Source organism: Neomonachus schauinslandi, chromosome 11 (assembly GCF_002201575.2).
Source record: "Neomonachus schauinslandi chromosome 11, ASM220157v2, whole genome shotgun sequence".
Lineage (NCBI taxonomy): Eukaryota > Metazoa > Chordata > Mammalia > Carnivora > Phocidae > Neomonachus > Neomonachus schauinslandi.
Genome location: NC_058413.1, coordinates 87,152,583 through 87,169,040, shown reverse-complemented (window position 1 = coordinate 87,169,040; position 16,458 = coordinate 87,152,583). Strand labels below are relative to the sequence as shown.

Sequence of the window (16,458 nt, the reverse complement as noted above, 5' to 3'; positions counted from 1 at the left end):
AAGTAGTATATACATGAGAAAAGGTTTGGAGGTGCAGTCACAGACTCTAAGATGTGGGTGTGACTGGGCTGGAAGCAGCAAACAGCGATACTTTTACTCGAGAGAAAAGTGTTCTCTCTGCTCTCAATTGTTCAGGAAACGTTGCTTGCTGGAGGCTTGAGTGTTCTCCAGTCATTTGTCCTTTTTGACAACTCCAGTCCCCTTACATTCCTGAATAAACCCTTTCAGATGAGAACACCCAAGCATAAACACATTTCACCAAAGTACATGGTAAAGAAAAGAGCAATCAGTTAAATTCCAAGGAATGTAGCTCACTGAGTTCATCCAGTGATGGCCCAGAATGACTCTCATACTGTTTTCCCAGCTTGACTGTGCTTTGGAATTACCAGGAATTGCAACTTCATGGGCCTGGGACATGGCCTGGGCTGTGGAATTTTTTGAGGTTCCTGAATCTCGTGTGCAAACAAGTTTGGGAACCACTGTCCTACGACCAAGATGGCTGTGTCAAAAGCTGGGAGATGGGGAAGGCTTGGCATGGGTCTACGACTGTTCTAGCAGACGTCTGCAACCATCTGCAGGGGCTGACCGAAGTGTGGTTAGTCATAATGTCTGTAGAGATCTACAGCTGAGAAAACTAACCTCACCCAAAAGTCTGATTCCATCCCTCTCTTTTCCCATCAACAAAACACACCTTTTGGAATTCCCAGTCGTTGCTGTTCTTTAGAGAAACCACTGAAAGTAGCTTTCAATGCTTGAGACATCATTTCTTTGCTGCTTGGAGTTAATAGAGGGACATCAGCACATTCCATATCTGTAAGGAAAAAAAAATATCATATGAATAATAAAAAATAGCACAGGTGATGAAGACTAGACACTACAGTCATCATTAAGCAATAGATACAAATATCAAATCATTATGTTGTACACCTAAAACTAACATATGCCAATTGCATCTCAATTTAAAAAAAAACTAATAGGTAGTTAACCACCCATAAAAGATAATAGGGCATGAATGGCCTGAAGAAGGCAAGCTGAGAAATAACTGTACTAACATCCTCACCAGGGCAGGTAAAATTTGGGGGGCTTTCCACAGTGTGCTAGGCCCCTTAAAAAAAAGAAAAACCTGACTGTTGCTTAGAATGTTTTGCATCCTTGACAAAAAAAAAAAATGCTTATTCTTTCTGTATAGCTTTACTAATTCACTCATAGTCCCTACTCATCCTTCACATTCCCTGAGAGTATTAATGTTGCTACCTACTTCCATGAAAAGGAAATGACAATATTTATTCATTCAACACATCATTACTGAGCACTTGCTATGTGCAAGGAATTGGAGAGGCAAGCAGTGAAGAAGACAGAAATGATCTCTGCCCTCACGGAGCTGGAGATAAGATGCTGGCAGAGGATTTAGGTATTACAGAACTAGTTACACAATTGAACATTCAAATACGTCAATACGGGCTTCATGAGAAGCATAAGATGAGATGTTAACATAGAACAAGAATTCCCGAAAGTCCAGAGGAATCAGAAAAGACCTCCCTTAGGAGAACAGAGATGCTTGACCTGAGATCTAAAGCACGCATACGAGTTTAAAAAAGAAAAAACACACTAGACCAGAGTTCTCCCAAGTGTGGTCCCCAGACCAGCTGTATCATCATCACCTGGAAATTGTTAGAAATGCAAATTCTCAAAATTCTCGGCTCCACTCCGAACCTCCTGAATCAGAACCTCTGGGAAGGGGTGGGGGGAGCCCAGAAATCTGTGCTTTTAACTCACAATCCAGGTCTCCTGATGACCACCCAAGTTAGAGGACCATGGTCCTAGACAAGGGGAGGAGCAGAGATGAAGTTTATGAAATGGGGGGAGGAGGGGAAACCTGGCCAATTTTAGTATCAAAAATATCAATGCAGCTGAAGCAGAGGAACCAGGAGGACAGTTGATTGAGAGGAGGTGGAAAGAGAAGCATGGAATCTATTAAGGCACCGTAGTGGACATGAAGTGGTACCACGCTGTAGTTTTGATTTGCATTTCCCTAATGACAAATGATGTTTAGCATCTTTCCATGTGCTTATTGGCCATTTTTGTATCTCCTTTGCAGAAATGTCTATTCAAGGATTATGCTCATTTTTAATAAAGTTGTTGGGTTTTTGTTGTTGAGTTTTAGGCATTCTCGATATACCTGAAAGAGCTGAAGCAGGGTCCTCAAGATAGATTTGTATACTTCTGTTCACAGCAGCATTGTTCACAATAGCTAAAATGTGGAGGCAGCCCAAATGTCCATCAACAGATGAATGTGTAAGCAAAATGTTGTATATATACATACAATGCGATATTATTCAGCCTTAAAGAAGAAGGGCATTCTGACATGAACTGTGACATGGATGAACCTTCACATTATGCTAGGTGAGATAAGCCAATCACAAAAAGACACATTATATGAGGTACTTAGAATAATCAAATTCATCAAGACAGAAAGTGGAATGGTAGCTGCCAGAGCCTGGAGGGAGAAAGGGAATGGGGAGTTGTTATTTAATGGAAAGAAAGGTTTAGTTTTACAAGATGGAAAGAGTTCTGGAGTTGGATGGTGGTGATGGTTGTACAATACTATGAATGTACGTAACACCACCAACCTATATGCTTAAAAATGGTTCAGGTGGTGAATTTTATGTGTATTTTACCACAATATAAAAATGGATAAAAAAGAGAGAGAGAGAAGATCATCTTAGCTATTCTGTAAAGAATGACTGAGGAGGTACCTATGAATAGATGTGGAAGACTTGGTAAAAAATCGTTGCGGTGAAAGATGATGGTGGCTCTCACTAGGGAGATGGTGATACGGGTCATGTAAGTGGACGAAGTTGAAGCGTGTACGGGAGGTAGTGGCTCTAAAACCTGATTTCTGTAGGTGGCGAGGAAGAGTGAGGGATCAAAATCTACATGTTCACGAACGTGTCATCCTTTGCGACATCCATCTGTATTTTTATCTCTATGCCCAATCCCTCTTGTACTCGCAGACCATGTTCAAAGCAAAGATACATAAATGTGGCTCCGGTTAAAAATCCTCAGCATTCACCTCAGGCACAAGTTCCCATAAAAAGCTAATAGGCAAAGAAATGGCCTGAGAATTCCGATGAGCCATCGCATGATCTTCAGGCAGTGATAACACTTTGCTGTAGTAATTTCCAGAAGCCCTCTTCCTCACCTTGGATCTTGAGGGTATCATACGAAACTGACTTATACAATGGCTGGGTTCCAGGCATGGCTACTAGAGAAGTTCCTCAACTAGCCATCCCTATGCCCTGACCAGTTAAAAAAAAAAAAAAATTTCTTGGACATAAATATGTGTTACTGGCTGAATGAAATGGAAACATAGAAGGGAAAAGATGACAACTGGTGATCTCTGAAAACAGGGGCAAATAGATTGTCTCTGAACGTCAAAATGAATGGAAACTACATTGCAAGAAAGCATTTTCTCTCTGGTTTGCTTTGAGTGATGCCCTCAGGAAACAGCTTGGAGTCCAGCTCTGGCCTAAAAGCACAGAAGGGTTCACGGCAGCTGCTCCCCAGGCCCTGCCACCGAGGGTGAATCTGAAGTTCTAGGGAGTGGAGACTCTGGGCAGCCCTGGGCCATGCCCAAAAAAATCTAGTAATCTAGTGGAAAAATCAACATGCCTCCAGGAAGGTTGACAAAATGATGGAAAATCCCAGATTGTTAAGAGGGAAAAACGGGGGGAGGGGATAAAATGTTGATTACATAACATCCAGCCCTTCAAACAATGGAGTAATCATCAAATGAGTCACCAAGAAAGACATCAATGCTGCCCCTTTGTGAACAGCCAAGTGCCAGGTCCAGAAATGTCTCCACTTAGAGTAGAAGCCAGTGTTACCTCAGAGAAAGGGACTTTTTATTTCACCCAAGAGCACTCCTTTTGCAAGGGATAACGGCAGCATCCCCCACCTCCTAGCACAGGGCAGAACACAGGAGTCAATCAACAAATGTATAGTGAATTCACCGTTTTCCAAATTTGAAGCAACTTTCCTTCCCCTTCACTCCCGTCCAACACAAATTCATGAACTTGAACTGTGTGGGTTTTGTATTGTGTGTTTGTTCCCGCCACTGATTTATGATTCGATGAAAAGAACTTTACTGATGGTGGAAATTGGCCAGGCCAACACATGTGGAAAATACAGGCCAGGCCAAAGGCACAAGCAGTGGTTGTGCTAGAAGCTGGAACTGAAGGATGAGATTGGCTAGGAGGCCCCAGGCATCTTCTACACAGAAGATGCTAAGGTGATGTGAAGGCCAAGGATGACAGCAGAAAGCCTGAGAAAGAGGTTTTCTGGAGTCGGCTTCCTATAACTCCACACACTCTGGCAAGTATGGTCTGGACAGGACTGCGGGGCTGACAGCGCTCCATGCAGGTTCCGGTTAGGGAACCGGCCTTTCCAGGCTCTCACTCACTCTCTCCAAGAGAAGCAGCTGGAATGACTTTTGCCTGTCTACCTCAGTGCCATCTCCGAAAGCCTGGTCCACATGCTATCAGCTGCAGCTGCAGAGAGCCCAACAGCTCTGCCCCTGGCTGCTGGATCTCTTGGAAAAGTGCTCACAGCCCAGCTCGGCTGGCGAAGGCGAACCCCGCACACTTGGGACACCTGCATTTGGACACGATGAGCTCAGAAGGCGTGTCATTGCCCTTGGACCCAAAGGATTCAGACAGGAAAAGTCAGAGCTTTTCTCCCTTATTAAACAGTGTGGAACACTGGTTTTAAAAAATGCAAACCCCCCTCCTTAAGTGAGTGAACAATTAGCCAGGATTGTCTTTATCAGTAGTAGCCTGGGCATTGCATTTAAATGATGATGGATAATCACATTTGAAAGCAGACATTAATCTAAAAGATTAAACCCCCTTCATAGAAAATATGAACACAAAAATTCCCCCTATGGTGTCTGTTAATTACACTGATCAACAACAATAATGAAATCATTACACCTAGTTTAGCCCAAGAAGGCATCTCTGTTATTCCTGCCATGTTTTATCTCATGGTCTGTTATAATATTTTTGCATCAGGTACCAAATATTTCTAATTTTAGGGATGGCATCTAGAAATTAATCAATGCCCCCCCCCCCGGAAATTCACTAACTGTATTTCATGGACAAGTACTAAAATTGTCTTTGTGTTAATATTTGTAATTGCAGTATCTTAAATTCAAATAACACATTTGTCTCAAATGCTGAGAACGTGACCCAAAGATATATTATGCCAATACAGCGGAGACTCTAAACACAATGCACGAGAAACTGAAAACATTTACGAGCATATTGGATTTCCTACCCAGTGATTATCCCTCAGGACCCTAAATGTGAGTTAATATTTAGAAGAATCACCCCAAGTTTCAGAGAAAAGAGTTGTACAGAAGCTCGTGAATGAATAACAGTCCCAAACTCTTGTCTTACCAAGACTACACAGTATCGAGGCGGAAACGAACTGGGAGCACTCCCTGAATTAATAGGGGCATAACGAACCAGGGCCATTCTGAATGCATGGAAACATCTGCTCATTTTGCATTGTGGCCTGACCCTGAACAAAAGTTTATACACACCCCATGGATGTTTTAAGTCAAATGCAGAACTGTGGTTTCAATTCACTTATATGTAACTCAAGGTCAAGGGCTGTTCAATGTCTAAGAACCCGTCCAGAACGTTTTCATGTGACTTTTCATGCCATTCTGTTCAATTGTTTGGAACCGAATGACTCATATCAACCATGTTACATAGAATCTATGCCTGAAGTGATGTTTGTTCCGGGAGAAGTCAGGACAGTGCCTTACTGACCTAAGATGTTTGTCCCCTCACCTTTCTCAAATAAACTACAAAATAAAGTGGAGTGTCTGGGATCTGAGAGTTAGGTGATGAGAAACAAAGCTAAGAACTAGAAATGCCAGGTGCATTATTCCAGTGTTGCACAACCATCCAACTGGCCAAACCCTAGCAGGTTACCATGATGATACTATCTGGGGGGGGGGGGGGGGGCTGCTGTCCCAATCAAGAGGAGCATGCAAGAAACACCAAGAATGAATAATATGCCTGACATCTGAAAACCAATTTATGATCCACTAAGACCCTTCATGAATACTATTTCACGATACCACCACACATGAAACTTCCAAGGGTCCTCAGTAGGTCCTAAGGGATCCCCATTTTACAGATGAGGAAGCAAAGCTCTGAGATCTCAAGTTTGGTGTAAAATCAGAGGGCCAGGAGGGCCCAGCCAAGGGCTGGACCCCAGTCTTTCAACTCTTAAACTCAAGCTCTTTCTACTCCATTCCACTGCTGCAGCAGATAAGAATAGATCAGAGATCCAAGAACACTAAAATTTTTACAACTCAGAGAGAGAAAATGGGACTTTTATTTCTTAGTTGGAAAATTAGATACATTTGAGGAAATAATTAAAAACTTAAACAAAACCTTTCCTGGACTGAACAAATCCAGAATTTCATATGGCTAGCCCCATAAAGACATAATTAAATGCCATTTACAGAATCAACTGTAATCTTGTCCCTTCTCGGGACTATGGGTAGCAACGCTTCCTTCCTTCCATACAAAGTGACACAGATTAAATGACAACCTGGCTTCCTTCCTCGTCTGTGTTCACCCCTGAGTCACCTTGACGGGCAACTGTGCGCATAATATAAGGTTAATTAGTTACATAAAGTCTTACTGAAATATATTTCTTAAAGTGAAAGGAAATCAAGAAGAAGCCTTCTGGTTCATACCGGGAGGAAACAGAACAATAGCCCCAACTGGAAAGAGAATTCTGAAGACAAGGGAAAAAGACATAGTGGGGCGTGCACGGGGCTTGCCTTGGCTTGTTGGTCAAAAATCCATGAGCGCTTATCTCAGTTTTGCCACTAATGTAATCACACTGGATAAGTCACTTAATCAGTGCATTGCCAAAAAGAAGTCTATTAATAGGTTCTAGGTTAATGTTGAATAGCATTTTTAATTTTCCTTATCGCAATTTTCAAACATCCACCGAAGTAGAGGGAAGAGTACAATGAAATCGTATTTGAACTCTATCAACACTACCAGTTCCTAATTCATCTCCTTCCCCACACACTGAAGAACTGTAAAGCTAATCCCAGACCCACAAACATTTCACCCACAAACATTTTATTGTCATGCAGACATTCTCTAGATAAAGGAGGATCATAATAGGAAAGCTGACAAGAGACAGATAAACCGATGGAAAAGGAGAATAAGCCTTCAGATTACTTTCCACAGTGCTTACATCAAGGTCTACATTTTATTTATCAGCCCATTTGAACCACAGAGCTTGTTTGAAAGCAACACTGCCATGATCTGGAAAGTGAGGAAGTTGGATCAGAGAGAGAAGCTCAAATCAGGATGGAAAGCCAGTCCCTTGGACTCCCCTGACCTACAGGCAGAGACCACAGGGATCATTCTTCCTAAGGGTTCATGAACTTGTAACTGTAACTAGGAGTATGCAAGAAAAGGCTGGGGATGTTGGCAAGCAGCCAAAGGGCAGTGCCAACCTGCCTAGAAAGTCCCAGTGTGGGAAAGAAGGCATCTTTACTCCTTTAGATCAATAGAAATAGAAAAATAGCTGTGGCCAGGGGCTGCTCACTCTGACCCCAGAGTTCACTGTCCCTGGAAAGTTGTTACTGGTCTCTAAGAGGACGTCCCCCTTGAAGACCCTAATATCTCATCAGAGTGTGACAGGAAAAATCCCCAATTCGCCCTCCAACCCCGTGTCTGTTGCTCTGGCTCTCCATGGACAGGTGGGTTGGAGCTAGGGATCAAGAGACCAGTCAGGGTCCTCTTTCTCCCACACGCCTGATTCTCAATCCTGTAATAGGCTCTAGAAACTTGGCAGGCAGGCCTTCCAGCGGAGGGAGCTGGTCTAATCCACAAAGCCCCTGCGCTGAGGTTAGTGCAAAGAAGGGAAATCAGTGTGCCTCCTCAGGCCCTCAGCTCTGTTTTCACAGACCTAATGATGGGACAGAGCAATGAGGGATGGGCAGGACTGCACTCGGGCAAGCAGAGAACAAGATAGGGCTTGGCGCCCCTTCTGGAACCACCCATCCCTACCCAATAGTCCATCACTGCCCCACGTCAGGGGACACCAGGAGCTCTGAAACAGACTCTTATGAGTTAGGAAAACCTACAACCAGGCTTCCGCCCTCCTCTTAATACCCAATCTCCTACAAGCCACCCGCCAATTAAAAAAAAAAAAAAACAGTCCAAAGAGGGGAGAAGAAGCGGCACAGAAAAATCCCCAATTCGCCCTCCGACGACCTGGCTGACCCAAAAGGCAAGCCAGTGTCCAGTTACAGCCTCTTGGACCTGCTGCCAATGCAACTGCCACCGGGGAATGCACACAGGCTTGGGTACAACATGCCACCGCCGAGGTGGATGCCCCTTCTCAGACGGAAGCCACCGCGGGACAAAAGAGATGGTCCCCAGGCCCAGGCAAAGCATGCTCCCGACCGCACTGGGGAAACCGGCCCCGGGTCCCGCAGCCCGGCCTGGGAAAGATGCCTGCGGAGAGGGCTTCTGAACATCCGAACATCTGTAGGAAGTGACTTCAGTCCTCTCCCTTCTTCCCTCCACCCACCCCTGCCCCATCCCCCACTAGGAGTTTTAACACATTATTACCACTGAAGTCCTGAGGATTTGGTGACTCACCAGGCTCACACATGGTTCCAATGAGCCCTTGACCATTACATGGTAGGGGAGCAGGAAAAACAAATGAAAGCGGTTGTAATTCGGCAGCGCCAGAGTTCAGACCTGCCAGACAAAAGGGATTGCAGGCATGTTCCCAAATCCGTTCAGGCACCTGACATGCAAAGCTATTTTTAATCACTGGATTTATTTCTTTCCTACGCCCTCCACCATCCTCCACCTCAGCAAATGTTTCGAAGTCAGAGCAAAACCCAAATTAATTCCAGGTGTTCAGGGAAACCCAGAGAGGCTCTTCCGTTCCAGAATCTGAGCCAGAAAGCAGAACTGCCCCCTGGGTCGTGCAGCTAAGTTTTCTTGCTCTCTACTTAGAGTAGTTCAAATCTCCTACCCTACACATTGGGCAAATGGCCTGAAAGAGGAAATATTTGAATGAGTGAACCCTGCCAGAATGACTCCTCAATTCTGTGTTTTTTTCCAACAGCCCTGGCAAGAGAAGGTGCACGAGGACAGGTCTCCAAGAGCAGCGACATGGAGCATTCTTTCGTTACCCAGGATTCTCACCCCACCTTGCAGGGAGGATTAAATTAAATTAAATATGTGTGAAAATACCAGAGCCTAATACATAGGAGGTGCTCAGTACATGACTGGTGACTTGGACAGAACTAACAAGTATCTTGTAAAATATCAAGACTAAAAAAAAAAAAAAAAAAAATACACGATTTTACTTCCTAATGCTTTGAGAGACAGCAAGGAGACGGAATCTGGCAATTTTCCCAGGTACAAGGAAGCAACTGAGAAAATAAGAAAAAATGAATGCAAAAATCCGATCCTGAGATGTCAATGGAAATCGACATCTCCGGAATCTGGCTCTTTGTTTAAAACAGAATAGACTAATTTCTGACCTATGCTGCACCCTCCAGTCTGCTATGGGGGAAACCTGTTTTGCAGCAATATCATCTCAAATGTGTCTTGCCACGACAACACCTCACAGCTCCAGGATCCAATCCACTTAAGATGCCATTTGGTTTTCAAAAGGTCCTAAGAGTGCCATTTCAGAGTCAATATGGCACAAAACAAAATTGTAATTTGGGCCTCAAGACCCTTTTCTAGATGTTTGAAACTTGCCAAAACTCAAAAGCTGCATTTTACCCTCGTCATCCACGTGCCCTTCAATGAATGACACTCCCACGATTTAAAAGGATGTTTTAACTGTGGAGATTCGGATTCCTGCATAAAAAGGGACAGCTCAACAGAGTATTTTAAAGAATAATTGAAAGTTCTGACATGATCCTTTCAAGCCATTTATGGAGTATGTCACATGCTTCATATCATTTCCTATGTAGATGATTACACTTGACTCCCACCACACCACACATTTTACAAGTCCTGAATGTCCCAGAACCGTGTGACTTCCTTGTCATGAAAAATACAGAGAAAAACACAGAGCCCCGTTTCCATATTACTCAGGAGGAAAGCCTGAACTGGTCCCTTTCAGCCCCAAAGCTTTTCAGACGGCCACAGGCGCTCCTAAGGGCTCTTCCCATCTTACACTTCTGAGGAGGCCAAACTCCTGCTCTGCCATCAACTAAAATCCTCATGACAGGACCATAGGCTTTTGGTGCCAACGTGGCCCAGGATCACCCCACTCAAGAAGACTCAGGAAAATATCTAACGTGCTCCATCTTGCTATAATATAATCCCAGCTTCCTCTACTTGGACTTTACACATGGGCCTTTGATGCCTCCCTCCCAGAGACCCTGGAGATGCTGGTTAATTGGGGCCTAAGCAATTTATCTTCATTTCACTTGCCTCCCAGCTTCTGATTTTTCAGAACTGTTGTCAGAACAGAATCTTAGATTTTACAGAACCTTTTCCCCCGTACTCTAACATGATCCTGAAAACGACCAGGTTTGCGGTATTATCTCCATCACATAGGTGAGGACACTGAGGCTCACAGAGGTCCCCTGAGTGACTTTGCTAAGACAGGCAGGCCAGTACGGTGGTCTGACAGGCACGCAAACCCAGATCCTCAGACGCTAAAGCCAGGTAGGTATTTTGTACCCAGACCTATTAGCAGAGGTTAAAGCAGGGGCGGCGGAAATGCTGAACACCAGGACATTTCTTTCCGTTTTCCACATCATTTTCATGATAGAGAACATTCCTCCTAACCCGCTCAACTCAGGGCCCACCGGGTAAGACAGGAATGGTGGGGGGGGGGGAGGGGGTGGCTCATGAGGATCACCAGGAAGGCCAGGCTGGTCAAGGTGGAGGATGAGGAAAGCAAAGGAAAAATCTGGGCAAACAAATGGAGTGGAGCCCGTTTATTTAGGCTGGAAGAGGTAAAGTTTTTCTGCACTTTTGAACTGTTTTCTCAAGGCCTGCCCCTCCCTCCCACGCAGGAAACAAACACAGAGAAGGGCCTCTTGCAGCGAAGGCTCTCGTCGCGGAAGGCTAGCCCGGGAGAGGCAGAAGGAAGAGGGGCACGGGGTGGGCGGCGGGGTCCACGGGCAGGGGCGGAGGGGGCAGACAGGGAGGAGCTGGGAGAGGAGTAGGAGGAGAAGAGCAGGCAGGGAAGGCAGATGGCAGAGAAGGAAGAGAGGGAAAGAAAGGTGAACGCAGAGGAAGGAGATACTGGGAAATCTTACACCAGAATAAAGACCAGAGAGCAGAGTGGAAGAAGGCTGGGAAGAGCCAGCCACTTCCAATTAATGATGTTCAGAAAGCAGCATTTTTCCATAAATTTTGAAAGGAAATTCTCTCTCGACTTTCTTATTTATTTATACATTATATAAATACATTTTTAAACCAAAAAAGGACAGTTTTTTTCCAATGGGAAAAAGCCTTGTCTGAGATGAAAGCCAGTCTTCAAAAACCCCTTAGAGGAAGCTGAAACCCCACATGTCTTGGTGCTACAGAAAGAAAAACAAAGTGGACATTCTTCCTGTGTTCTAAGGCTTTTTTATGCAGATGTGTTTTTCTTTTAATAAATAAATCTGGACAGAGAAGGAAAAAACGTATTCATACACATTCACACAGTGCAACTGTCTGTTTTCAACCCAGGGAAACCACAATGAAAAAGAATACATAAGTCCATTTTCCCAGTACAGGGACAAATATTCTCAACAGGATGGCCACAGCCAGTGAAAGCACGTAGCCTGCCCAAGCTCCCCAGATGGACAAAGGACAATGTGCTAACGAGTAATGACAATCAGAGGTAGGGCTGGACCTGAGACCCAATCACCATGCTTCCCAGAAGGGCCCCCAGCGGTCCTTTAGGATGACACCTGACTTGCTAAGACATTCAGTTGCTCTGTCCTTTTTGAGCCACTCAATTTTCTTTATGGACTGCAATCATGATTTCTTAAGGATTACACACCCTGAGCTCAAATCTGCCTTCTAATGAGTTCTAGCCTTTGACCCTCCTTCTGTGGGTTGAAGCCACGCATACAAGTTTCATCTTTCTTCATCTACAGGTTTCCCAAACGTTTTCTGTCCCTTTGTCACCACTTCTATCCAGGTTTTTAAATTCCTTGGTGGTTCCTTCAAGCATTCATGATGGGATGGTTCTGTCCATCCCCCCACCCAGAAGCATTCCTGCACGCCCATGTTCCTCAAGAGCATCAGGAGCATTTCCAGGCGAACGTCATGCTCCTCAGGAGGAAATGAGACCATCCCCCTACACCGTGCACTCCTGTGGGTACAGACCAGCACTGAGTTTTCCAACAGCTTCACGAGAAAAGCCACTCAAAGTACACTGAAGCTGAGCCAGTTCTCTATCCTGTGACTGAATCTTATTAACCTCAGTGTAAGGCTTCACATTTATCCATATTGAACTTGACCTCGTTTGTTTTGATCCCTGTTTCTAGGTGCAGAGATCTTTTTTTATATCACGAATCTGTCCTCATCCCATTAGCTTTGCACCATGTGCAATTTAGTAAGTATGTTTTCTGTATCCTTCTCTAATCTGAGCCCCTGATAAAAAGGCAATGTTGAAAAGGCAATGACCAAGTCCTGAGCCCTGTAACAGTAGAGATCATGCATCATTCTGACACTGACACATTCATCAAGACCCTTTTGGGTATAGTAGCTCAACCAGTTACAAATCCTCCTGATTTTACCATGGTGGGATCCACATAGCCTCATCTTGACCCCAAGTATATCATGGAAAGACCTGGACAAAAGCTTCAGTGGAATAAAAATAAGAAGCTATAATCAGATGATGTGCCCAATGCGGGGCCAGTTCCCCCGCAGGTTCTCCTAAGTGCCAGACAAGTGCAAAGGCAGCTGAGGGAAATGGAGCTGGGATTCAGATCTGTGCACACAGAAAGACAGAGAAAGAGACCCAGAGAGGGAGGGAGGTGGTAGGGAGGCAGGGAGAGAGGGAAGGAAGAAGGGAGGGAAGGAGGGTGAGAGAGAGTGGGAGAGAGGGCTATAGCCACTTTGCATCCAGAAACAATGGGCACTTAGAGAACAATGGCTACAGACAAAGTCTTGGTCTATTTATATCTGCCACTGTTAGTCCCAGACAGGAGGAACTGGAAGTCTGCCCTGTACGCACAGCTCCAACTGGACCCGAGCTGGGAGGAAGATGAGGTCACCCAGAATGCTGCCTGCTTAGAATAGGCTCCCTTTCTGCTTGCAGAGTTTCTTCTTAGCCTTAAGGATCTCTTTAGGCTGCTAAAGAGATCTGCTGCTAAAATACAGCCACCGCTGAGAAAGGTAGGTCACAAATGTAACTACTGCTCCGCCCAGCCCAAGGCAATTACAGAGGTCAAAGGAAGGTGGGGATGTCAAGGGAAGACTAACCAGCAGATGGAAGTCAACTCTATGGTTCCTGGAACAAGAGTCCTATCAGATCTGTTCATTACACATATCTCAGGGTACAACAGAGCTTTTCTGTGGGAAACTTCCCTCCTCACTTCTTTGGAGCTAGCATAAAGAGGCTAGGGGCTGCAATTCACAGATTTGCGTGTCTCATGTCTCATGAAGATCTCTGCCTCCTCTTCTGACAGTCTCTCTCTTTTCTGGAAAGGTCATCTTCTGCTCTACCATGACTTTGGAGTGATCATCTATTCTAATCCTTCCCGTGTTACTTATATTCTTTTCTTCTGTATGGTTCCACTTCTCTTTTAAGTTTTTATTTTATTTTATCCTAATTCCAGTATAGTTAACGTACAGTGTTATATTAGTTTCAGGTGTATAATTTAGTAACCGTGTTACTTAGATTCTTAATCCTCCAAGAGGCTGGCTAAAGAGGATCAGCGGTGGCCACATCAGCCTGTGATAGACACCAAAATGAAGATGAACAGAGCTGAGCCAGGGAAGAAGGGGTGGGGACACAGGAGTGAGCAGGGCGGTCCCCCTGCTGCACCCCTGCATTGTCTGTTTCCCCTGACAGCCCTTAGCATCCACAGGCAACCGGTAGCCAGCAGCTGCCCCTCCTGGATCCAGTCCAACCTGACAGCCTCCTAGCATCCTAAGTGCAAACCTGGCATCTCCCAAAGGCAAGAAATTCAGGGCTTCACAGAGATCCCCTGAGGAGTAATTTCAGCTTCCCACTCATGCCTACCAGTTCCTACCACCAACTCCCCTCCTTGCTCCTAGAAAACCAACACTACGGAGGCAGAAAGGAACCCAAATAAGATCATTTTCCTCCTTTTCAGTACTAGCCTAGGATGTGTCACTGAGACTATCCCGGGTCACGTCACCACATTCACAGGGAACTAGAGGCAACATTTCTGAATATAAAAGCTTAAGCACCGATCAGGTTAGTGCTGGACATGGCTGTGGTGGGTGCCACCAGCGAATGGTTAAACGTGATGCGCTATGTTCCTTCACCACCCCACCCCCTCCTTGGTGACTTCAGAAGGGCCTGCGTCAAGATGCTCAGGGTTTCGGCCCTCTGAGGGTGGTGTAAGAAACTTGAATTACAGGCTAACTGAGATAATCTGTACAAGGCCACCACATGCAAACGCTCCTGTACATCTTTCCTTCTAGGCAGATGGTGGAGACTGAAACCCAGATGAGACACTGGACCACCTAAACTACACCAAGCGGTGAAGATCTAAGTGGGCGCATGGGCCACCTCTTCTGCTCCACTAAATTCATTCCAACACTGCTTCCTTGACCCCCTCCCCACCCCACCCCCAACGTGCTCCCAACAGGCTAAAGGTTCCCTTCTACTCCAAGGGCCCTGTTGCACCGTCCCCCGTGCAATTCAAGAGAGCCACATGGGAGCCACATGGCAGCAGTGGGGAGAAGGCAGAGAGACACACATTCCCACCCTGAAGCAGGACTGACATCAGAGGAGATGCAAGAATTCCCACCCATCGTATGTTTGGCAAGTGCAGGAGACAGCCCTTCTCTAGACCTATCTATCAGTCTTCCCAAATGCCTGCGCGCCAGATAAAATGTACCAAAGACCGATGGCATGGCCCGAACATGGAACATCTGGAGTTTAGAGCATCAGGCTTTATGGACTCAACAGCTCCTGAACTAAAGGCCGCACTCAGTTTAGTAATGTACGTTCCAGTCCAACCCCCTGACAGCCTCCTAGAATCCTAAGTGCAAACCTGGCGTTCCTAATGAGGAATCGTTCCTAATGAGGAATCAGAAATCCTGTTGCTTTGAGGGATTTAGGTAGTAATTGCAGGGTACGAGCTCAAGTTCCCTGAGCTGCTAAGGAGGTACTTAGGACCCAGAGAGAGCGCTTCAAAAGGATTATGGGTATTCTCCCTAAACCATCGGGTTCACTGCTAAACCTATCATCTGAGGCTACTCCAAGGTTTGTTTAGACCTAACTAATCTATAATTTTGGCCCCTCTATCTTCAACTTTGGCCTTTCTTATGGCATTGGGCAGTAACTATCATCTCATCCACCCTACTTGTGTGTTCACACTTTTCCTTGGTTCTCTGTTCCTCTATACCGACCTCACTATGCCTGTATGACACATAAAGCCTTATCTGGGGCCCAAAAGCAGGAAAGAGGAATTTATAGAATTTGCTATAAAACTTTAACAACTCCTGGGAGGGATGTTCTTCTTCCTGGCAACTTGACGTAATTATAAGATGAATGAAAAGGAGGCTGTGGCTAGTAGAGAGGAGGAAGTCCCGAGCTCTGTCACTGGTCAGGGGTCCTACACTATTCCCAGAACACAGACTTAAGAGGCCCTTCAGATGTCAGCTAGATCAAACCCTTTCTTTTACAGACAGGGAAAATGAAACCCAGAGAGGTGACATCAACTTGCCTTTGGTCACAGGGTTACTAATTCTAGACCTCTTGACTCCCTGTCCAATACTTTTTTTCCTCTATACCACTACCGTTTACTCATAGCAGTGGATTGGGAAGGAGTTGGTCTCCCCCATAACTTTGTCACTATCAAGCCCTGGTTCATCCTTCTGGACAAACACTGCTCTTCCCCAACTTCCTAAGAATCAAAGAGGAACAATCCATCCAAAGATCTAAGAATTAACATGACTTGGGACTATACAGACCCACGATGCCGCCTGTTCCCACTCCAGACTATAATCTTTCAATATCAATGGTGAGCCTCTACTATGGAAGAGCTTCCTTGGAGCAGAGATTCCAGTTGAATACCAGGAACTATAAAGCAAGCGACCTTTAATACCTAACTTCAATTGCACGATACCGCTGTGTATAACAGCTCTAAAATTTGAGGGTGCTGTTCCCGTCAATCCAGACAGAGTGAAGGCAGCAGTTAATTTTAGTGATCTACTGACCTTTATCTTTAAA

General features: G+C 45.2%; 1 protein-coding gene across 4 annotated transcripts in view; it reads right to left on the bottom strand.

Moving 5' to 3' along the window:
• Positions 1–16,458, bottom strand: part of ETS1 (ETS proto-oncogene 1, transcription factor) — a 115,123-nt gene that overhangs the window by 32,740 nt on the left and 65,925 nt on the right. For 3 of the 4 annotated variants that reach the window (XM_044919866.1, XM_021696261.1, XM_044919867.1), the window contains one exon: positions 692–811. The exons of the other annotated variant lie outside the window; for it this stretch is intronic. In XM_044919866.1, coding sequence (XP_044775801.1) covers positions 692–811 — 120 coding nt within the window. The remainder of the gene's footprint in view (positions 1–691; positions 812–16,458) is intronic. 4 annotated transcript variants of the gene reach the window in all.